The sequence below is a fragment of the Papaver somniferum genome, chromosome 5 (genome assembly GCF_003573695.1).
Source record: "Papaver somniferum cultivar HN1 chromosome 5, ASM357369v1, whole genome shotgun sequence".
Classification (NCBI taxonomy): domain Eukaryota; kingdom Viridiplantae; phylum Streptophyta; class Magnoliopsida; order Ranunculales; family Papaveraceae; genus Papaver; species Papaver somniferum.
Genome location: NC_039362.1, coordinates 167,994,654 through 168,019,442, shown reverse-complemented (window position 1 = coordinate 168,019,442; position 24,789 = coordinate 167,994,654). Strand labels below are relative to the sequence as shown.

The following is a 24,789-nucleotide window of genomic DNA, read 5'->3' as shown; positions in this document are numbered from 1 at the left end:
GGGAATCGATCCTTGTATGAGGTGCAACAAGTTTTTAGTAGATAGGGGAACTGATCCTATGGACATGTGCAACACGTTTTTAGGCAAAGGGGAACCGATCCTATGGACATGTGCAGCAAGTACAAGTTAGATACCATATATATGTGGGGAACATATCCTAGTATATAGTCAACCGAATTTTGGTAACTAGCGTGACTATGCAAAGTACCCACATGGACGTAGAACCGAAACTTGTTTTGGTAAAACCGTGAAAACCATGTTTAGTGATTGAGTGCTCTTGATCAATCACGTAGTTCTTGGAAGTCAGATGAACCAATTCTAAACTTGTTTAGAAGTGTGGCATATCGGTTTCAAGATTGTAAGTATGAAAGAGGACTTACAAAGTAAAGATATCGACATACTTTGAACATGTGAAGTAACGCTTATCTTTAATTGTTCAAAGATATTCCTTAATAACTAATGGAAGAAAATCCCGGATCGAATAAAATAAATTGAGAATCTTTTATTTAAGGTTTTTAATTTTATTTTTGGAAAATGAAAATTAGTAATGTGCATTTACTAGTTGGAGATTTTCTAAGAGATTTTCGGTCCTTATTTGGACAAAGCATTTCCAGGAATTATGGAAATCGAATCTGGAATATATTGCATATCTTGAGAATATTTTCGGTTTTGGATCTTTAGACTGTTTGTAGATCTAAAGACATCTTGTGATAATCCATTGTTAACAGACTCCGTTCTGTGCGTGATTGATCCCAAGAGATTCAAGTTGATTGTGTGCAGGTGTTTATTGAAGATCTAAGAAGATTTGAAGACAAAGAAGACTTTGAAGATTTATGATTTGGGTTCATAATCTTTGGTGTACACAATACTTGTTTCGGTAAAAGAGGATCCAACTATAGTCGGTTTATCCTTGTGGTAGATTAGATTGATTAGTTGTGTAGATCGGCATCAATAAAATTCTTTGTGATTAAAAATATTGATTGCAAAATCTTAACAATTACTTTGGTAGTTGATAATAAGATAGATCTATGAACCTGACAAAGGAGCTTATTGAGACAAACAGAAGAGCCTTTTGACGAACTCACATTTGTTGAAAAGAGTTGATACCAAACAGATTTGTTGTTCCTTTATTGTTTGGAATACGAACCAAAGGAATTGTTCCAAGTACGTGACTTTTTACAGGTCAGAGGCGCTGGAATATAGACGGAACTAGGTGAACTATAGGTTTAGTTGCTTGGTTTGATTTTGTATAGCGGATTAACCTGAGAGTATTCGATTCTTGACAAGGTCCCGTGGTTTTTATGCATTGGCGGTTTCCTCGTTAACAAAATCTCGCTGTGTCATTTATTTTTATTTTCCGCAATTATAATTGTTGTTATTATAATTTAAAGGAAATTACACAAACGTTAATTCCTATTTACTTGATAAGTAATCCTATTGTGTTCAGTTAAGTTCGAACCTTTTATCAAGTAAACATTTTTCGTCGTTGTATTGTCTCGATCTCGTATCCATAGACGATCACACGAAGTGTGAACCGATTTGTTGTATTGTCTCGACTCATTCCATAGACAATCACTTTCGGAGAAAGGACTTATAGGTGGAAAAGTTTTAGATTGAGGTATATTTGGGTACCCTCGTCTTTTTCACCGACAATTTTTTTTATCTCAAGCTTGTTGTTTATGTTATATGACCTATTTCTTGATTTCTAGTCTACTAAGTCAAGTCTCGGGCTAGGTTAGAATTTGGTAGTTGAGTATCAGACATCACCCTCGAAGACTGAAGATCGACGAAGAAATTTGGAGAACTTCTTTTATCAAGTATATATGTGAAGAATGAACCATTTTATTTTACTCATTATCTATGTTGTATAACCTATCGTTTGACACTACGTTGTATAATTCTAGTATATTTACAAAGAAGAAATTTTGAGTCAAGCTTTCCTTGGTAAAAATCTCGAAAAATGATTCAAGCATAGATGTTCAAAGGTCCTTAACAATATTAGTTAGAAATAATTTATTTTTCGAGAATTAATTTGTGGATCAGTTGAAAATCACCCATACAAGTGATTTTATCATTTGGGAATGTTTCAAACATCAAAAGAGAGAAATTCATGAACTTATGATATTTCTGCTCAGGATAGGTTGGTAAGATTGTTCTTGAGAGGTGGTGAAAGATCCAGGCTTCTCATCTAAGTGAGTTTAGGTGTTCCGGATTGTGAGGTTTGCTAGATTTGTCTATCCGAGCAATGATCTTTGATCTAAAATGAAATCAAATAGGCTTATTTGTTAGAGACAGATTATATCAAAAGTCTTCACTTCGGTTGAAGCAATTCTTAAGCTATAAAGGACGTCATCTAGGGGAATCAATTTCTTAGATCCATCCGAGGTTCAAGAGATGTAAGAATTGCGACTGTAACTGAATCACCTGGAGGGTGGATTCAGTCTCAACTACATTCAAGTCCAAAGTATGATAGTATGCTAGTGTATGTAGCGACCTAATACAGTTTGGTGTTCAAATCTGAACGAGGTCCCGGGATTTTTCTGTAATTGCGGTTTCCTCGTTAACAAATTTTTTGGTTTCTTGTGTTTTTCCTTTTCCGCATTATATTTTTTATCTTTATAATAGGATTTACGTAAGTAATAGATATGCAATCATAGTAGATACATCCATCTAATTGTGATCGATTAGAAAACTTGTTTCTTGTAGAATCCATATCTTGAAAGATAGATAACAAGTTTATTACTTTGCAGAATTCCGATTGGATTATTTGGATACGACTAGATTGACCTTGGATATTGATTTTTGGGATCGTCCAAGTACTCTTCTTAACAATCAGGTTCACGGACTCCTTTGTCTATACATACTAATTGAGAACAGATAGAGAAACGAACTCCATATACATATAGTCAAGGATCATTAAGTTGGTCTGCTAGAAATCATATTGAGTTTTGTCCATACATGTTGCCGAACGAAAAAATTGGTGGTCTACTTGGTACCATCTCCTTTTCAGTACCTATCTTGTTGCACCTGATTAAACTAAAACCTAGATTATGCACTTAGCATGTGCAATAAGCCTTTGAACCCCTAGGTATCCCTAGTGGCCGAGTTATAGTCTCGGGAGGGCTTACTAGAGATATACCCACAAAAACTTTAGTCCAGACCCTAGCTATCTATGCATAACCTTAGAAGGCACTAAAGAATCTCCTTGGTTGGCATACTTATTGACTACAGGAGGAAGTACCCTGATGCGAAATTCCAATTGTTGTACACGAGTTTGCACTCAAGCATACTAAAATTCATATATAAGTGACAGAGCTCTAATCAGATAGTCGCACTATGGACATCAATATTTGGAGTCAACAAATCACATGGATAGATTAAGAGATGGATATAGAGAAAAACATAGATGGTTTTGATGTTGACTAGATGAACGGTGTTTCTCATATCTGTCTGAAGGCCACTTCCAAAATGAACTTATCCTAGTGGACTGAGATACTGGTCTGACTAATATCAACACAACTGGCATATACAAGGGAACTAGTGATCGATATTCCTAATTCTAGATCAACTCAGCTGGCATATACAAGGGAACCAGTGGTCGATTTTATTGAACAATTTATTCCGTTTGGTCTGATGGTCTGGTCTCAATTTCTCGCTTTTTTTTTTTTTTTTTGCAGAATATTTTTTTTTTTCATTTTTGGATATCTCAATCACTCTATTTCACCCTAGCAGTGGTAATAACTTGATTCGTGAGCCCCACCTAATCACTTAGAGAAACATATTTTAAAAAGAAAACAAAATAAAAAGAGAAGTGAAAAGGACTCAACGAGATATGGCGAAACTACCATGTTATTTCTAACACTCGAGCTCTGTGCTTTTATGAATAGACTCTTTATATGTTTCCATCTAATCAGATTGATTCCTCAACTCTTACAATCAAAATGCTTCCATCCACTTAGATTGGTTAGTGCCATCCTTAATAAGCATAAATTTCTAGGCTCTGGAATTTATTTATTGCAACTAAAAAGTTTCTCCCATACCTCCAAACTTAAATCTAACATTGTCCTCAATGTTATAAAGATAAAATTAAAAGCATGAACAAGGAGAAACTATTACCATTTGAAGCAAAAGAGTTAAGGAAAGATATTATCGTGTTACATGAGCATGGGTTACCTCCCAAGAAGTGCTAAGTTTAACATCTTCAGCCAGACTAAGAAAGAATTAATCACCTCGAATCATATAGCAATAGCCAGAACAACTGTGGCCATCTGCATCAAAAATTGTTATCACAGACAAAAGGAAATTGCAACAAACCAAGAAAGTGAATAAATATAGTACACCCTTGTCTAGTTTCGTGTTTAAGAAAACTACATCTAGTTGTGGTTCAGGTTCAGGTTCAATAAAGGAGTTTAAATAAAATATTTTCATGGGCTGCACCTCCTCATAAGTAAGATCTGAAATATCAGGTTGTAAAGTCTGCAAAAACTCAAATAATAATTTAGAAGCACATAATAATAACCTGAATAATTGAGGATCCTCATAGTCAATCATATTTGACTCAAACATCTGACCACAATAAGAGTGATGGTCATTCTTAAACAAATGTGTCGTAGCTAATATCCTAAAGTACTTATGCTTAGTCTCAAAACTTAATAACTGACACATCTGAAACATATACGTTCCCACAATTGGTTGAAAAATATTTGGTGGCAAAACAAAGTCAATCTGGGTATCATAGCCTCGGAAAACCACATCAACCAGAGGATGGATTTCTAACAACTGAACTTCCTTATGGACATCACTAGGTTCAGGAAAACGTGTATGAAGATAATCTTGTAAAATGGTTGAGGCACATATGTCAAGTCCCAAGTGAGGGACCTTTCTAAGAGTTAAAGCACATGGAGAATGATAATCACCCCCAAACTTAGAGATTTCAGTGTCTCTAGAAAGACTAGTCACAACTTCCCTAATTTTTAGGTCATCAGATTCCTGAAAATGGTCAATTGATTCTTCTAAGTATGGTACATCCTCACTCATCTCGACGAGTTCATATTCTTTTCCTAAGACTAATGTTTCTAAATCGCTATACCCGGAAACAGTATTCCCAAGATAAACCCGCTCTACTAAACCATCATCGGCTTCGTAATCATAAGGAAATACTACATCGTCTAAAACGGTGGTATCTCTAGTCAAATACCCTTCCTTTTGAATAGGTAAATAATTTTATTAAAATTATTTGGATTTGAACTAGAAATAATATTATCATTGTAAATCTCAGTTGGTGTAACAAATTCCTGATCACTATACCTATATGTGTCTGATTCTTCATCAACACTATCCTCATTATAATCATCATTATAATAACATGAAAATGGTCGAACCCCATCTAAACAAGCAGTGTTACCAAGTTTAACCTTGTCATCTTGATTATGTGAATAACTATCTTCATTTTCAAAGGTGCTATTGGAAACACTATATTGGAAATTAAGATTATTTTGAGCAATTCTGTTCTGGGCCTCTAACAAAAGATTTTGAGTCGACTCATATGACTTCCTGATTGAATCTAGGAAAGAAAGTTCACTCGTTGCATTGCCTTCGTCCATAACTTAGTTATTCATTCCATCTAACTTACGTGTCGACTCAGCTAACTTACGTGTTGACTCTAGTATAGAGGAAATTTGCTCGTACGACCGGTTGGCGTGTGGATAGTAATTGGGCTCACCATGGTATAGACCATAACCTTCAAAAGTTTGATGTTCCGAACCACTATTCACACTATGGTCAAAGTAATGTCCATTTTGAAATCAGTCGGATATTCGTTGTGTTGGCTATTGTAATACCAGTTCGACATTCTATTGCAGGGATGTGATTTGTCACACAAAATAAAACCCACTGATAGGGGATTCGTGGGTGTATAGAGTCTTACCTCCCGTACCAGACGGGCGACGAACCGTTGAAGTCGACTCAGGCCACCGACTCCTATGTTAGTGTACGAAACCGAGGGGCCGAGACAGTATCGTAACTGTCGTCCTTCCCTGCAAACAGTTTTATTTAATTTTTAACCCTTCCTTAGGGTTTAAAATAATAAAGTCCAAGTCCAAATATAAAGTCCAAAAAGTGTCCAAAAATAAATAGAAAAACTACAACAATGAAACCCTATTTAAAGTTTCTAAAAATAAAAATAAATAAAGTCCAAATAAAATAAATATATACAAAATCTTCTCCACTCCTTGGATTCCTCTTTTCTTTCCTTCTCCTCTTTTCTTTCCTTCTTTGACGATGCTTTCCTTTTATAGCTTCGCTCCAAATCTGAAAAGAATCAAAAAATACCAAAAGCGTAAAAGAGAACAAAAAATAATAAAAATAAAAATAAACCTAAACAAATCTAAATACAAGTCCGCGTCGGCGGTGCCAAAAATTGATGTAATTTTGAAGTGGTAAGTCGAGTTGTCGTTCACTCGGACTCGTTGAGGTTTGATTTAAGACTTAAAAATAAAATAAAGAAAATATATTCACAAGATTGTCACGATAACGAGAGATACCAGGACTTCGGATTTCACCATTAATCACATTCAATTGGTTCATATAATGACTCATAAAAATTTTATATCTTTTGTTCACTCTTTTCTTTGCCAAAAGTGGATTTCTAAGATATTAGATGTAAATCACAAGCATGGTGTATCAAAAGCTCCTATGTCTAAGCATACACCATCAAACGAAATCATAAATCAATTAAAACAAGTGCAAAAGTCATAAGAAACCAATTATAGTTACCAATCAACTGTGAAATACGGCTTCCTACGTCATCCCAGTGTTGGGGTTTAGCTCTTCATATCAAAAATACGATCAAAAGATTTATTCATGGCTCAAACGGTGTTTTATTGAAGAAATATTGGAAAAAGAATAGAAGCAGCTCAACTGCAACGTTTATAATTGTTGCAGATTGGCTGTTACGAAGATTACAACTGAAATAAGACTGTTGATCAGCGCAGATAGCTACTGCTGTTGAAAGACTGCTCTGCGACTGACTCCGTTAGTCCAATGTTCTTCGTGTTCTTGATAACTGCAGCAGCAGCAGCAATTCCTGCAACTCTGAATCTTCGTTCCTTCACCGCTGCTTAACCCCCAAAACTCTCGACTACCTTTCTGAAGATGCCCACGTCTCTCTTTATACACGACAGTTCAATAAATCTCGAGAAATACTCGAGATTTCTTCTCTTTTTCTTTACTCCAAGTCACGACAATATTTCCCTTTCTTTTCTCATACGCGTTTCCGGATTCATACAAACTCTCCTATTATTCCTCCACAAGCAAAATCCTCGGTTGACACTACACCAAATTTAGTGTTTAGTAACAACCAACTTCAGTTGCAAAGAGGTGTTGCAACAGTTTGAATCTGTTACGAAATTCGATGTTGCAATTTTTCGCAACTGCACCTAAGCCGTTGCGAAATTTTGGTTGCAACAGTTTCAAACTGTTGCAACCTAAAAATGACCAACAATTTGAAACAATTGCGAAAGTTTATGGTTGCAACAGTTTCGACCAGTTGCGAAATTGACACATAGCAACAATTTCAATCAGTTACGAAATCTGGAACCAGTTTTTTTAAAGAACGGAAAATTTTATTCGAACCGGCTATAATAGTTCCGGTACAAAGTTTGCAACAGAATCTAGCAGTTGCGAAATTTTTGTAACATCAAAAAAAATAGTGCCAGGTCTATTTGGCCTGGTCAAAATTAGTTTTCCTGCAAAACAATATCTACTGTCTAAACAGAGTTTTGCTGCAGGTTTCTCAGTAAAACACATCATTCAAGTAACAGTTTCTACACCACATCATTTGTGTAGATTGAACGTAGAGAGGAGAAATTAGATAAGAAAGCATACAAGGGTTTGCTCTGCATTTTATAAAGAATGAGAAAGGATATAACTAATCAAACATAAGAGTCATTTCCTAAGTTGTTCTATTTTCAACTAATGACAAGTAACAACAAAAAAGCAGAACATGTAAGTACCATTAACAGTGCTCTTCTCATATTCTACATCCTCAACTTTATCCAGAAAATCTAACTCAGAATATGTGATACCCAAGAGAACATGCACAATGAAATCCCATTTATGAGATACAATCCATGACAACCAATATTACGAAGAAAAAAAGTTCAAAATATGAAATACCAGTGAGCAGTGAGTTTTTCCTGGTTCATTCTCGGACCTTGGGCCACTATATAAACATCAAAAAGTAATACATAAGTTCTTCAGTAGAGATACAAATACGTTGGATGAGATTAACATTGATAATTCAACTAACTGAATTGAGGCACACCCAAAAAGTTATAATTTCATAATAACCAAATACAAAGTAACAAGTAATGTTACAAGGTAAAAACTGTCACAACAGTAAGTTGCATGATTTGAACAGTAAGCAGAGTAACCAAATTATTCACCATGATCATCATAGTACGTAGTAAACCTGTTGGAATTAGTTGTCTTATGTTGAACATAATTCTAGTAGTCATGCTCAAGATAGTACAAAGGAGACACTTAGTGTCCACTGGTTTTGTGTTGGAAGCCTAGACATCTACCATTTTTTTTTCGAAAAGGCACATCCAACATATAATCAAACCTCGGCCTATACATGAATGGTTAAACTAAGAAAATGTTTAACAGATACGAAACATCAACTGCGGTTCACATCTCCATTACATAAAAGACTATTAAAGGAAAATAGGAAACTCAGGTATACAAGGAATGAAATCATAAGACATACCAGTGAGAAGTGAGTTTTTCCTTGTTCATTCTCTGACCTTGGGCCACTGTTTAACCATCAAAATGAAAGACATAAGTTCTTCAGTAGAGATAAGGAGTTCTGTTTAATGACTCCTAAAAGGAATTTCAGAATGGTAAAGAAGAATTATACCTGCACAAGTTGATGCTGATCTCACATCAGTTCACTTCTCACTCAGCAAAAATCAACATTTAGCACAATACCTCGCAAGTAGATAGAAGATCAGATTCCTTAAACATAAACTTAATAATATAAGTACAAGCAAGTGGAGTATTTACCAGGGATTTATATTTCCCGGGTGGCTACTAGTGCTTCAATTGACTTTAAATGAAGCCACCTGCGGAATCATATACAATAGAAATACCACCCACATATACATATATACAACAAATAGAAACAAGGCAATAAAAAGTAGATATAATTCATAAACCATTTCTGTTCACATACATATATCAAAAATATCAGTTGTTTCTAGGTGTAGTTAAATACTTCTTATGCGCAACTGCATATATGTCTTCCTTAAGCACAATAGGATAAGAATCTTCCTCATGCACAAATGCATAAGAGTATGCATATTAGTGAGTTCAGCATACATACAAAAGTGTGAACATAAGCAAAAAAAAAAAAAAAAAAAAAAAAAAAGAGTAAAGCCATGTGTTAGTTAGACATTTATATAAGTGATGCAAGATGGATGAGAAATCCATGAAGAACTTCATAACTTATCTCCAAAAAAGTAGTGAATTCATCTTAATCATATGTGACGGTGAACTTCTTTGGATGAACCACAAAACCTCCAAGTCCAACATCTCCAAAGGTCGGTGCGAACGTGTTAGCTTTCACGGTTTTTTCATCTGGCACGAGAATGTCGTCAAGCAACACCTTCAAATGAGTAGCAGATACAAGTGAGGCATGAGCCATAAGTACTGAAATACCAGTACAAACTTTACCAGTTGCAATTATATCATCATCTATGTTCAACAATGAACACTTCTGCTGCGGCATATCACCAACTGCTGATCGAGCTGGTGATATGGCATGACTAGGTGAACTTGTGTGAGTATCTGGTGGTATGACATGACTAGGTGAGCTTGTGTGAGCAACTAAACATGATTAAGGTGAACCATCATGACCTTGTTCACAGTTCTCACCACGTGAAGTGCTACACATGTTTTAGCCAACAACTGACGGCATTGCAGCTTGAATATCCTTCACTGTGTAGCATAATGTTTTTAAGCCTTCAATAAGAACTCCCATCTTTCTACCTAAGTCTTCCACCTTGCTGGTAAGAACTCCAACTTTAGACTTGAGTTCAGCTAATTTAGCACGAGCAGGAGCAGAGAGTTCAACTTGCATATGAGAAACAGGATCTACAACACGAACACGTCCTCTTGAATACTTCCCAAACAACTTAGTCACTGCACAAGTTTCTTCTACCGGAGTACCTGCATCGAGTTTTTCCTTGATGCCTTCTAGCACCTGAGTAAGTTGTTCCTATAGTGTTGAGCATATATACTAATCACTTTCTTATAATACTGATCACTAACTAGTATATATATAGTTAAAAAAGACTACATATAACTGAAATGAATCTGACTCACATAGTATGGTTGTGCACTAGGTAAAATTACCCCACCCTCCTATGAATGAGCTTTAATCCACACATCAGAGGTAGTGATTTGTACTTCAGGGTTCGCAGCCACCTGCATTTACAAATACAATGAATATGAATCAATCATTTCCCACAACAGTTTCAGGTATGAGGTAAGTTGCATCATTGAAATGAAAGATCTACCAGTTCAGCTCTCACCAAACAATGAGGCTTGTATCCGGAGGTGTGAGAGTAGTCATATAGTTCTCTTTTCCTCTTATTAGCAGCTCCTTTTTGTTGGACTGAGTCATCTTTATCATTTTCACAGAATTTTATCCAATCTTATGATTCGACACCTGGAGGAGTATTTGTAATCACAATCCTTTCTTCATGAGTATCATTATATCATAATAGTCGATTCGCAGCTCAGACTTGAATCTCCTCCACGGATCAGACATCCCCTTTAACATAATGGGCTTGGAAGTCTCAGGTAAATCAAATGATCTCTGAAAATACAGAGGTAATCAGTGGGTTCCTAAATGTGTAATCCTTCAAATAAAGTAACTAAGAAGTAGAGCAAAAATCATTTCATGAGGTAAAATTTGTACCTTAAGTTCAGTCCAAACATCTTCCTTGTACTTATCAGGAACTTTCCTCCAGGTTTTGTACGAAATAGGAACATGGGTACGAACCAATGCGCCCTTATTGTGGCCTACTTTTGTTGCATTGGCAGAAATTGGTAGTCCATATTCGTCGACCTCCACTGCTGCTGCCACAATAACCTGTAAAATACCAAATGTGAAAGATTAAGATCGCGCAGGTGAAAACAAAGTCAAAAAAGAACATCAATAGAATATAACCATCCACATAAGAAAACAGAAAAAACTTCTCAAATAAATATAAAGTATTAAGATAGTGAAAGTCATCAAACCAAACAATTCATAAAAAGAGCGCATTCACAAATCCTTTAAACTACAGAATCAACAGAAATAAGATTTTCTAAGCTCTCATTATCAGTCAGAGTTGACTAATAAACTGTGGGAAATTCAAGCTTATCTACTGCGGACGTTAACTTCTGAGATGAATGCAACACCACAGACCATCCTTGTGGAGAAAGATCCGTTGAGTAGAACACTTGGGTTGCTTTAGATGCGAGGATAAACGGCTCATCAACCACTTTGTTGATACTTTTCAGCTTGGATAAGTTAACCTTCATCACATTTGAGTTTGCATCAACTTGGCATCCATTAGTTTTATCTTTAACTCTGACCCAATCACAATGGAATATTTTTTCTTCAAATTCCAAGTAATTTAAATTGATGATCTCTTTAATGACTCCATAATAGGTAATTTCAGCTTCTTTGTAATTTCTGTCCGTCGACTTAGCTCTATGACTTGTAATAGCTTTCATCGACACACCACTTTTTTGTGATACCCGCTTCACATCGCAATCTTGTGGGGAGAAAGTAAAGCCATTGAATTGGTATTTTGCATATGATTGTGCTTTGAAGAGAGGTCCTTGCACGAGTCGCCAAAGAAATGAATCAGTTTCATTGGCTTCTAACAACTGTAAAAGAACATGTTCAATTTATTTGCATAACCAAAACAACAATTGATTTTAATACAAACCAATCCTGAAAACCTAAAACATTACCTCGTCGCGCAACCATAAATGAAAAGTCTTTGTGGTCTGGTTGGACGAATGATTTCTCTGACTGTGAGACTTGGCGTGGACAACATAGGAATCATACTTCCTACAATCATATAACAATTCAAGCAATATTATATCAATAACCTCAATTACCAACAACAACTCATCGTGTAAAACTAATACTTTCACCTTTCTCATTCATCGATTCCTACATACTTAGAAAGTATCCATCTGCGAGCTTGTTCAAACTGCACATGATTTATAGTAATGTCCTTGGCATTACTTAAACTGCACATGAGTACCATCACCATCTTTTGATATGTCCTCCATATAGTATAAGCTAGCTTCTCGCAGCGTATAGCCTCTTGCAATGCACCCGTCAATGTATCTTTTATTGCGCACCAATCCTTTGAAACCTTTCATTAACCTGCAGAAATCAGTGACAAAAATTTAATTAGCTCCAGTAATGCAGTTCAGTAACACCAACTGAACAAGTTATAAATCAGAAAGCATGATCATGTTTGGCTCATAAAAATTCTAAAACAGCAAAGTGTTTCTCAGTACAAGTTATATATATATGTAAAACTTGAAAAGTCATTTACAATATCAAAGTTAGTCTCTTATATGTTCCTCTATATGTTCCTCAGTACAAGTTTAAATGGGACATCTTTCATTGAATATCAATGCACATCGAATGTGGCAGTACCAAAATACTTGGAAACCTAGCATGTATTGATTCAATTCATTGTTCAAAATCTACATAGATTATGTATTTTTGCACATGTCAATGCTAGCTATGCTCTTAGATTATGTATTCACAGCAAAACATGGACTACCCCTACAATAACAAAAGAAAACGACAAGAAAAACATGATATTTCTAACCAACAAAGTAAGTTGCGGTAGTTACCTCTTAAAGGGGTACATCCACCTAAATCTGACAGGACCGCAGATTAGTGCTTCATCCGCTAGATGCACCATCAGGTGAATGCTAATTACAAAAAATGATGCAGGAAAATGTTTTTCCAGTACACACATTGCTTCCACTAGACTTGCCTTTGCTTTTAAAAGATGTTCTCTGTTAATGACCTTCGCGCACAGTACTTTGAAGAAGATACTTATCCGGTGAAGTACAACACACAAATCTTTAGGTAGGGAGGTCGCGACATGAACCAGCAAAGGAAATAGATGTTGCATTAGAACATGGTAATCATGAGACTTGAGGTTCTTTATCTACGGAGGATTGATGCTGACGTTGTTTCGAAGATTGGAAGAGAAATTTGAAAGGACCTTTAAGTTCTTCAAAATAGTACAAAGAGTAACTTTCTCATTTTTCGTCATCGCAAAACTACCCTCTGTCATTGATGTTTTACCAGTCACTTCATCTGTGTGCAGCCATAACTTCTTTTTAATCCCCATAGACTCCAAATCTTTACGCACATTAGCACTATCTTTTGACTTACTCCCCATTACAGTATTTATAATATGTTCAGTTATATTCTTCTCCGTGTGCATAACATTTGTGCAACGCCGAATAGAGTTTGAACCCCAATTCGGTAAATCATTTAGGATTGATCTTCTTGAAAACAACTGGTGGTCAGATACCTCTTCTTCTTCATCAGCACCATGTTCAGATCCTCTTTTACGTTTCTTTGCTGGTTGTTTTCCTTTCCCTCGTTTGCATTTCAGATTGCATACCATCTCTTGAACCTGCAACCATGTCAGTGGCCATGGAGCTACACCGCGTTCTGCCCCACCGGCGAAATTCAATTTATCATCTCTATACTTGTGTTTTGCTGGCAGCCATCTACGGTATCCCATGTAACAGATCTTCTTACTGAACGGCAGCCAATCAACAATTGTCTTGTCTCCACAATTCGGACACGCATAATACCCATGAGTCACGCATCCAGATAAAGTACCCAAAGCTGGAAAATCATGGATAGACCATAACAGTCGCGCTTTCATCAGAAATTCAGTCTTAGTGGAGGAGTCGTATGTTAATATACCTTCATTCCGTAAAAGTTTCAGTTCATCTATCAGTGTCTCTAAATACACATCAATATCTTTACCGGTGCTCTTGGGCCAGATATCGACAGTGCCAACATTGAGAATTCCCGCAACATACAGTAAGAAGGAGCAAGGTTGTACGGCTGTAGAATTACCGTCCAACAACTGTAATTCATACCGAAACATCCATTAGGGTTGAAGCCATCCGTTGATATCCCAAGTGTAACATTCCGTGGCTCCTTGGCGAACTCTAGAGAAAATTTATCCGCACACCGCCAAGCTGCAGAATCAACTGGATGTCGCATCACATTCATATCTGACTGCGCTTTAGAATGCCAATACATTGCCTCTGCTATCCATGGAATACTGTAAAACCTTCTCAACCTTTCAAAAATTGGAAAATACCTCAAAGTATTTTGCGCAACTTGGGTCAGTTTCCTCTCATCATTGAAAACTTTTATATATCTAGGTTCTTCACAAACAGGATACTTGAACAATAAACTTTTATCCTTCCAATAAAAGACACAGTCATTTACACACGCATCATATGTTATATAATCCATCCCTAGTTCTTGAATCATCTTTTTAACTTCAGCAAACTTACACGGCAAAGTATTTCCTTCAGGGAGCAACTCTTTCATCAATTCAAAGACTGCAGTAGCACCGGTGTCTGAGATTCCATATTGGGTCTTTATGTTAGTCAGCATCATAGCAACGTAAAGGGTTGTTTTTCCTTCAGGACATAGATTGTACAAAGGTTGTCTTGCACGCTCATGTAGAAATTGTCTTCTCTTACTCCTGCTAGTTCCAGTATTCTCATCAACTCTATCTCCAACTTTCACATCTACACCTTCTCCAACATTCTGATTTGCACCTTCTGTTGCAGCGTTAACTGAAGGGCCGACAACAGGGTCCGCTGAAGGATCAACTACATGTTCAAAATTTTCAACTGCATCTCCTACGTTGGCATCTACACCTTCTGTTAAATTATTACCCCTATGTGCTTGCTGCACTTCAACCACAGAACTTTCACCATGAAAACGCCATATTTTATATGATGATACAATCCCATGTTTGAAAAAATGGTACGAAATCTCACCAAGTGGCAGTGAGCCTTTACCGTTGTTACAGCATTTACAAGGACATGAAAACATAGTACTCTGACCACCATTATTCTTGACAAACTCTATAAATGACCTTACTCCTTGTATATACTCTTCAGACTTACGAGGACAATCCATCCACCTCTTGTCAATATTAGACGACATATTACCCTTCAAAATACAGACTTTAAAAGATTAAATGAAGAAATCCTAGTGGTCCAGGGTTGCCGATGCCCTGTCAGTTAACGACGCCACTCCCATCTTATATAAGAGAGTATAAGATACAAGTAGCCTATGTAAGACCACTAGGAGTATAGAACCACCATATACTTAGTTATTGACCACAAGATAGCAAGGATACACTTAACTGAACCATTAAAGCATATGGTAAATGTACAGAACTGAAGTAAACACAGAGAGACAGAGAGAGAGGGTTCTTTCAGTTTCCAAAATCTTTTTCTTTTTTAGTTTCTATGTGATTTTTTTATGTTGAAAATAATTCAAAATCTAAAATAAACAAACACCCAAATCTTAAAAACCTTAACATAGAACATTCATTTCATATCTAATTTCAGTTACCTAATACTATCAACAATACTCTTCCTTACTATACTATCATCATAGTTATTTCACAAGCACTTACAAAGCAATTAAAGATATGATTTTATATTACAATTAACAGCACCACAGTAAAGAAAGATACTTGACTATCTTGATATCTTAGTTCTATGTGATTTTTTTTATTTTGAAAAAAAATCAAAATTGAAAATAAAAAAATACCCAGATTAAAGCAGCTTAACATTAAACCAAAACCATCACTCAACCTCTGATTTCATTTATCAAACCCTCAAATCTAACAGACAAAGCAACTGACCTAATATTAATATCAGAAACCCTAAATTTAAATTTTTCAGATGACAAGAAACAATTAGAAGAAACCTTACCTAAGATTATCACGATTAATTGCGGTTGAAGATTGATTATCCCAACTACAGGAGTACAAGTGAAATAAGTTAAACCTAACAATCGAAAAATAAAGATTAAAATCAGACCTAACGATTACAGATGAAGTTATTTCTGTTGATGTACTTACACGGTGAGTTTTGTGAGACTTGATTGCTGTATTGAGGTTGAGTTTCTTCTCACTCAATTTCTAGATCTAGTTCACAAAGGGAGGAAAGAGAGGGCGAAAAAGAGAGATAGATAAAGAGAAAAGAAGTGGTGGAGAACGCGTCGTACAAGAAAAGAGGGGGAAACTTAGGAAATATCCCTCCCAAGTGAGGTATAAACATCGAAAGGCAATTTCTATTTGGGTGGAAAATTTTTGGAACTGTAGGATAGCACGGTGATGACTCGCATGCGTACAACTCAAAACAGTTACGAATCGTAACTAACTCAAACAGTTGCGAGTTTTGTAACTGAAGTGAACTGTTGCAAAATTTTCGCAACTAAACTTCGCAACAGAAGCAATGCAGTTGCGAATTCTAGTTACTGATTCTTGAATTTGGTGTAGTGTGATAACGCATATAACTTCCATATTAAGTCGAACAGGATCAAGATTACTCCTCTGTTTCCGTAAATAAGATATTCTTCCCTGATTTTCGAGAATCAATCGAACACGCCCATTTTTACGATATCCAACCAACCACCGATCTTGTTTCAATGTAACAGGCCCAAACCAACTTAGTCCAGTGAAAATCCACGAGAAAATATCGTTCAAATCCAATCCAGGGGGTTCGCAACTCCGTAAATATGTTCCCGCCAAAACCATCAGTTCAAAAGTTAGGAGATGGAGTGCCCTTATCACTCTTCCAGGTGCCTATAGCATTGAGGTGTCCCTTATCATCCGGGTATCCCTTATCCAAAATGGGAGTCCGAATAGCATGTGTCCTTCAGAGGTGCCTTTATCAACTTTTCGAGCCGATTTCTCCAACGGAAAATGGGTCATTTGTCCAAATATTTCTAAAACACGGTTCAAATGGACGAGTAAAAAATAGTTTGGGTGAAATGGACACAAAAAAAATAGCAAGGATGAAACTGGATTCATCCTGAGTTAAACTTAAAAAATAGCAAGGATGAAACTGGATGCATCCTGATGTAAATTAGAAATAAGAAAAAAAAAATTGAAAATGGGTAGGATGAAACTGTTTACATCCTGGCTATTTTTACATTTTTGTCCATTTAAACAGTATCAAAATCTAATTGTCCTTTTCACCCAGGAATTGTTGATTTTGGTCTTTTTAACCAATTTTGTGTTTCTCCAAAAACGTTTATTGGCTGGAAATACCTACAAACACATAAAACACCGTAATGAATACAAATTCGAGTGCCAACAATATATAGTATTGAGATCAAATAATACACAAAAACGTGTCTATCACCTATCTTGTTGCACCTGATTAAACTAAAACCTAGATTAAGCTTGAATATCCAGGGGTGCATTTCGTGTTGTACTGATTAAATTAAAACCTAGATTATGCTTTAATATCCGACGGTATATATCTTGTTGTACCGATAAAAAACACACAATATGCTTTTGCTAGTGTTGTCTCAATTACTTGCTCTTGTATTGTTCTTCTAATTTTTTTAGTTTTCATCATTTTTTTTCTCTGTAGATTCAGATTTCTTTAATTATTTTGCCGTTGTTCTAAGGGTTAGTGATGGTGGCTTTCAGTAGCAAGATGATCTCAGTAGGGGTTTTGATTTTAAAAATTGATTCTTCTGTTGATTTTTAGTTGATTTTTTTTTAGGTTTATTTAGTGAATTTTTAGGTTTTCTAATGTTCTAAATGGATTTAGTTGGTTTTGCTTCTAAGAACTGAAATTTTCTCAATAAAATTCAGCGTATTTGGTCTTTGATTCTCTTATTTAGATTTGGAGAATGTTTAATCGTTTTGGTAGTTGCACGTGGTTTCTGGGAGTAAATTGAATAGACCGTTCTTGATTTTGAAGGAGAATGTAGTTCATTTCACATGTATAAAGATAAGGCTAATTCTATCATTTCCATGATTATATCATTTTTGGATCTCTCGTTAAATCATACATCATTCCCAGTGGACCGTTCCCATAGCTAGCATGGGATAACCCTTTGTTTCACATACTTGCAGTGCTAAACTTGATGAATGTACAAAACTGTACCAGGGTGTTAGTCCTCAAGGGAGTTGGGGGAGTTAGGTGTAATTTGGTTTTTTCCTGTTAGTCGTGGGGGAGTTCAAAGGAGTCTCTCGAAATCTCTGTTAGTCGTGGGAGAATTTAGAAGAGTCTCCCAAACTCCCTAGAAAACCCTGTTAGTCGTGGGGGAGTTTGAAAGAAACTCTCAAACTCCCTGTTAGTCGTGAAAATTAGAATGCTAGGGAGTTGGTGTTTTGGGGGGAGTTCTGGGGAGTTTTAGAGAGTTTATAGTGTATTTTTTCCTCACTCCAAATCTCTCAAAAAAGTAGAGATTTCTGGAGAGTCTCTCAAACTCCCCACACTCAAAACACCAAACTCTCTCAAACTCCCCACACTCTCTTACACTCCCTCAAAATCTCCAAGATTCAAAATACATTAAACTCCCCCAAACTCACTCGTGGACTAACCCCTGTACATGTGCACAAGATTTAAATCTAAAATCCTGTGAAGAATTTATGAATATTTTGAAGGAACTATAGACCAGAGGAATGCCATAAGTGATAGCTACCTTGAAAATATAAAATCTGGTTGCTCAGGAGTTACAACAGGAAGAGATGATGACAGTACAACTGCAATGGATTATGTTACACCATATATTTTCGACGTTTCTTTTTATCAAATACCGCTAAGAGGGACTACTATGAGGAGAAAGATTACCAACCTTAGACCAAGAATCAAAAGGAATCAAAGGTGCACCAATGCTCTTTTGGCCTAATATCCCAGCAGCCATAATATGGGAAATCTGGCGCGAACGAAATAGTCGTACATTCAAAGGAAAAAGAAAATCTCCTTTTCAAGTTGCAATCTAAGTTAAAGCTAACCTCATCTCTTGGACTTCTGCCTTCCGCTACAAATTTTCTGAAGTGGTTTTTGCTTGGGAAGCTCTTTACCATTGAAGTGTCATTTGTTTTAAGTTCCCTTTTGGTCTCTCTTGCAGTCTTTTTTGCCTGGCGTCATTAGGGGCGACCCTGAAAGAATTAGGGACGACTTTTTTATTCCCAACCCATAGACACGATTATGGGATGTCTTGAATGTTGGAGATTACCTAAGTGTCCTTTAACAATCGGTAGTTAGTGGAGTGGTATTATCTACCGATTGTTAAAGTATAAACCTAGAAATGGAATTTGTGGCCGTTAACAATCGGTAGATAGGTGAAGTTCATAAATAACTTCATAAACTGCTGATTACTCAGACCCAATATCGAAATTTTTTCCAACTTATTAATCGGACGTTTTGTGAAGTTCATACACTACCGATTATTGTGGTTCCCAAATTCGAAAAAATAGAGATTTTGGAAAAAACAAAATTTGGAGCAAACTTTATAATCAGAGGTTATGTTACCTTTAACCTACCGATTATTGTAGTTCCCAAATTCGAAAAATTAGTGATTTCGGCAAAAACAAAATTTGGGGCAACTTTATAATCGGAGGTTATGTTACCTTATTAACATAACGATTATTGTAATTCCCAAATTCGGAAAATTAGTGATTTCGACAAAAACAAAATTTGGGGCAACTTTATAATCGGAAGTTTGGTTAACTTATTAACCTACCGATTATGTAGTCGGTCATCTAAAAAATAGAGCAGTTGGTACTCTAAACTATATAAGGATGGTATCTTTTTACCCTCTATGCAACACAAATACATTTAAGCTCTCTCCAACATCATCTTCAACATAATGACCCAACCATTCATTAATCCTACGGAGAAGAACGTAGGCAAGGAGGCGTAATGAGTATGAGTTATTTGGGGAGAATTCACCAAAAATTCTGTGCCGACACCGGTAACCCAAATAACCGTCACTCCGCTGATCTTTTCTGCCGAGTTGGTTCAATAAGCGGACACGTCGAAGAATTCGTCCATTTAACTTATCTTGTGAATCAATATCGATTGAGGGGTGAAACCAATGATGAGGTTATATCACGATCTCTCGGGCAATGAGGAGATGGAAAAGATCAATCTTCCGTTATGAAGCTCATTTCAGAATCCTTAAGGCGATGGAAAGAATTAATCCGTTTAGGGCTCGTCCAACACGTCCCGGCGCTAATCACAAAACCTTGTAATATAGTTGTAAAATTTCAATCAATATTTATGACTGTAAAATTATTATGATTTGTAGGTGATATCTAAATAATTTTCAAATTATTTATAACAATTGGAAATTCTAATTCTTTACCTAACTACTGATTATGCTCCAACGGCTATTTCGTTCAAAATAAACTATCCGTGCCTCGAAACCACACACAATCAGTGAATAATAAATATTGATAATCCTCCGATCATAGGTGTTGAATGAAACTGAGAACTCTGTTGACAATACAACAAATGGTAATGCATAACAATACATAACTTCCGATTAAATATAACTGGTAGGAAGTGTTCAATCCTTGTATACCGATTATATGTAATCATTGTACGTAAGTGCAGTACACTCTTGTAAAAGTATGCATCAACAACCATATTTTCAAAACAAAAAAAAGAGACGTTGGGACTCTCATCTATATAAGGAGGGTAAAATTTTCTTTTTTATGCACCAAACAATACATATATAGCGTCGTATATTCTACAAATAGATTTTCCATCGTCTACTCTTTTTAATTCATTCTATATCTCAACTTAAAAGCATGGCAATGTTTGACGCAGCTGAAGATTTGGTAATTGTCAAAACATGGTATCACGAAACAAGACGTGAAGATGTCATAGTCGGAAGGATCGCACCCGAAATCTTTTGGGGGAGGGTGTATAGCCAATTTGTGCGAGAGTATGGAAATCCAAAGCAAAGATCACTCCAACAAGTTCACGATCGTTTCTGACTTATCCAAAAAGCGGTAAATGATTACATAACGATACAAAAGAGGATATTTAACACTAGCCACTTAAGCTTGTGGATCCAACAATTTGTAAGTATTTGCATACTTCATTTACATAAGACCGGGTGCCTAATCTTTCTTACTAAAACGAACTTGGCATTCTTTTGTATTTGTTTATGTAGGAGATACTCGCAAAAAGACACTACTTCGTGGAAAAGGGTGAATAATTCACATATGATGGAAGTTATGAATTCCTGAAGTCCGTGGCAACAATATAAAGATTGATTGTTGCAATCGGAAGTTAGTATGTTATATCATGTACCGATTCTGGGAAAATTTTCTATCTTTTTCTTGTCAGATTTGGATACAATCGGAAGATATTAGCTTAAATTATCTACCGATTCTGGGAAATTTCCAATTGTTTTTGGAGTTTGGTAACAATCGGAAGTTAATGTATTATTTTGTCTACCGATGCTGGGAATTTTTTTCAATTTTTTGTCAGAGTTTGGTAACAATCGGAAGTTAATGTATTATTTTGTCTACCGATTCTGTGAAAATTTTCCATTTTTTTGTCAGAGTTTGGTATCAATCAGTGATTTACTCTATTTTTTTATTATAAATTATAAAATACAGTGGTATCAATCGGAAGTTGGTTTAATATATTTTCTTCCGATTCTGGGAACATCTCAAAAAAATTGTCTGAAGATTATGAGTCGAAAGTTAATTTAGAAAAGTTACTAACCGATTATAAGATTGATTAAGTTTGTTTACAAAAGATTGTACAACCGGTTGATATATTAATATATAACTACTGATTATAACATTCTACTTCACGGTATTTTCCAAAAAACATGTACAAAAAAGGGGGTTCCAATTACATCTTCTAAACATAATGATCAAACTAATCATCATCATCATCTTCGATCAATTCGAGTAACCCATCGAGAAAGTTGTTGTTCATGACGCGATCCCAATCAATCATGTTGGACTCATATTGTTTCACCCAATCCTTGCAATGGTTCGTTGGGAAGTAGTCGTGCCACTTACTCAACGACGGTAATGGACAATCTTTGTTTACCCTTAAACCGATAAAAATGCATTTCATCCACAAATTCCACAACGATTCTTCTATTTTAACCGACTCATCGCAAACCGTTCTTGTGGGTGAAAACGTCATGCTAAGTCCATACATAGGAGGAACAAAGAAATGTACCACACAATTCAAAGCGTCCGCTAAGAGATATCCACATAGGAGGAACAACCTAAATGTCTCCAACATCCAAATGAAACTCACATTGTTCTTATGATCCATTAAACCCCATTCAATCGTAAACGTGTTTTTGTCCGAAGTGTGGCAAGCAATGTTCAACAATGGCATGTTATATTTGTTTGTCTTATAAGTTGCATATATCAAAAAAAATTGATGAAATCATTGTGCCAATTGGATCATCAAAGGATGTGCCAAGAAAATATGTACCACTTTACCATCCTTTTCTTCTGTTCGCAACGTGTAGTCATGTAACTCCGCTAACCACTCCGATTTTTGCATAACCGTTCTACCATCCCATTCTGTACTTTTGATCGTATCTAGGCCCCCTTGATCGTAGACAAATAAGAAAGGTTGTCGGGGTCGTATTCCTTTATCTTACTTAAGATCCCACTCGCTTTACAAATCCTCATAGACCTCACCGTATCCATTTCATGTGGTTTTAACTTCGCAACCATTACATGTCCAGTAAGAGTATCCGGATCATCGTGTTTGTGACAACCATTAGCAACTTTAGACATTTTCCACTCTTTACCTTCCCTACCATCGGGCTTATAGAAGATAATCTTAAATGGGCATCTAATCTTCTTTCTATGAGTTCGGTATTTCCCCCTCTGCGTCTTCCTTACATACTTATGATTCTTTCCCTCGTGACTCTTTTTCTCCCCACCTCGCTCACATATCATTTCAAACCGAATATTCTTCACGCAACGGTTCTGAACTACCACACACATCTTCTCTTTTGCCTTGTTGATAAGCCATTCCTTTGCCTCCTTCTTACTTTCAAATGACTAAATGTGCGCGCATATGACAAAACAAACCTCATAAGCATAAGCATTTAACATATATATTAAGATGTCAATGTTGCTTATTGACTTCTCTAATGCGTTCAACATGGTGAGCAGATCTCATCTCCTTAAGGAGGTTCGTCTTCAGTGTCCAGGTATTTCTCGGTGGTTTGAATTTTGTTATGCCAAGCCTGTTAGACTCTACTATAACCAATATATTTTGTCTTCTGCTCTCGGTGTTCAAAAAGGCGACCCTCTCGTTCCCCTTTTGTTTTCTCTTACACTTCATCCGCTTCTGAAGTCTATTGCAGCTCGTTGTACTCTTGATTTGCACGTCTGGTATCTTGATGATGGTATGATTATTGGTGACACGCTTGAGGTGTCCAAGGCTTTGAGTATTGTAGAAGTTGAAGGGCCGAGTATGGATCTACATCTTAATATTAAGAAAACTGAAGTCTTTTGGCCTTCAATTGATCCTCGAAGTTTAGATGAAGGTGTTTTCCCCAGTGATATTGGTAGGCCTGATAATGGTGGTAAGCTTTTAGGGGGTCCTGTGAGTCTGGAGTTGAATTTTATGAGTAACATGGTGTTGAGCAGGGTGAACAAGACTGTTCAACTAATGACCGCTATCAAAAAACTCAAAGACCCTCAAAGTGAGACTTTGTTACTTCGTAATTGTGCCGGTGTTTCCAGATTATATTTTACAATGCGAACTACCAATCCTGCAGCTTTACAACAGGCGACCGATCTTTTTGATGACCATTTACTTAAGTATCTGAGACTTTTAATCACGGGGGATGGAGCAGGTTTTGGGACTTTGCAGCAGCGACTGGCCACCTTGCCTATCAAAGATGGCGGCCTTGGCATTTACACTAAGGCGGACACTCGCACTTATTGTTATCTCGCCTCTCAGAGTCAGACTACTTATATGCGTAAGGTGATACTTGGTAGCTTATTCTCAACAGACAATGGTTTTACGTATCAGTTGGATCTTCAGAACTTCATTAAGGTATGTAGACTACCTTTTTCTTATTACGTCGATGATACTGCCCCCCCCCCCCCTTCCATGCACTCCCTGGAAATCACTTATTTTGATGCAGTTAAGAAGCAAATCCCAGACCAATTTTCTATGTCTGCAAGAGATTCTATTCTGTGGCACTGCAACTGTGTTAATCATGCACATGTTTATTTGTTGGCTATAGCAATTAGTGGGTAAATCAATGCCTTGGTCCAAGACAGTTCAGAGTTGTTCTTTGTTATCACCTTGGTATCCCGCTGTTTGTTGAGAATGGTCTATGCTCAAGTTGTAACATATTTATGGATATCTTTTGGGACCACGCGCTTCATTGTGCTAAGGATGTTGGAAGCGAGTTCCGACATGACCTTGTACGTAATCACTGACATTTGTTACAAAGCTGGTGTGCCTGCGCGTAAGGAAGTCTCTCTTGGGTCTCTGTCAGATGATGGCAAGGATTTACGGCCTGCTGATATCCTTGTTCTTAACTAGGAAAATGGTCAAGATGTTTGTATGAATATCACAGGTGTCTCTCCCTTCACTGGTGAGGGTACCCGCTCTTTCGTCCCGGATAAAGCTATTTCTAATGTTGATTCCATAAAC

At 36.4% G+C, this 24,789-nt stretch overlaps 1 protein-coding gene across 1 annotated transcript; it reads right to left on the bottom strand.

Moving 5' to 3' along the window:
• Positions 1–10,747: 10,747 nt before the first annotated feature.
• Positions 10,748–15,301, bottom strand: LOC113280010. Its single transcript, XM_026528645.1, has 7 exons — positions 14,261–15,301; positions 13,261–14,198; positions 12,308–12,451; positions 12,028–12,127; positions 11,434–11,940; positions 10,982–11,155; positions 10,748–10,879 (listed from the first exon to the last, which is right to left on the bottom strand). The coding sequence occupies exons 1-7, from the start codon at positions 15,299–15,301 to the stop codon at positions 10,748–10,750; spliced, it is 3,036 nt and encodes a 1,011-aa protein (XP_026384430.1).
• Between the last annotated feature and the right edge of the window lie 9,488 nt (positions 15,302–24,789).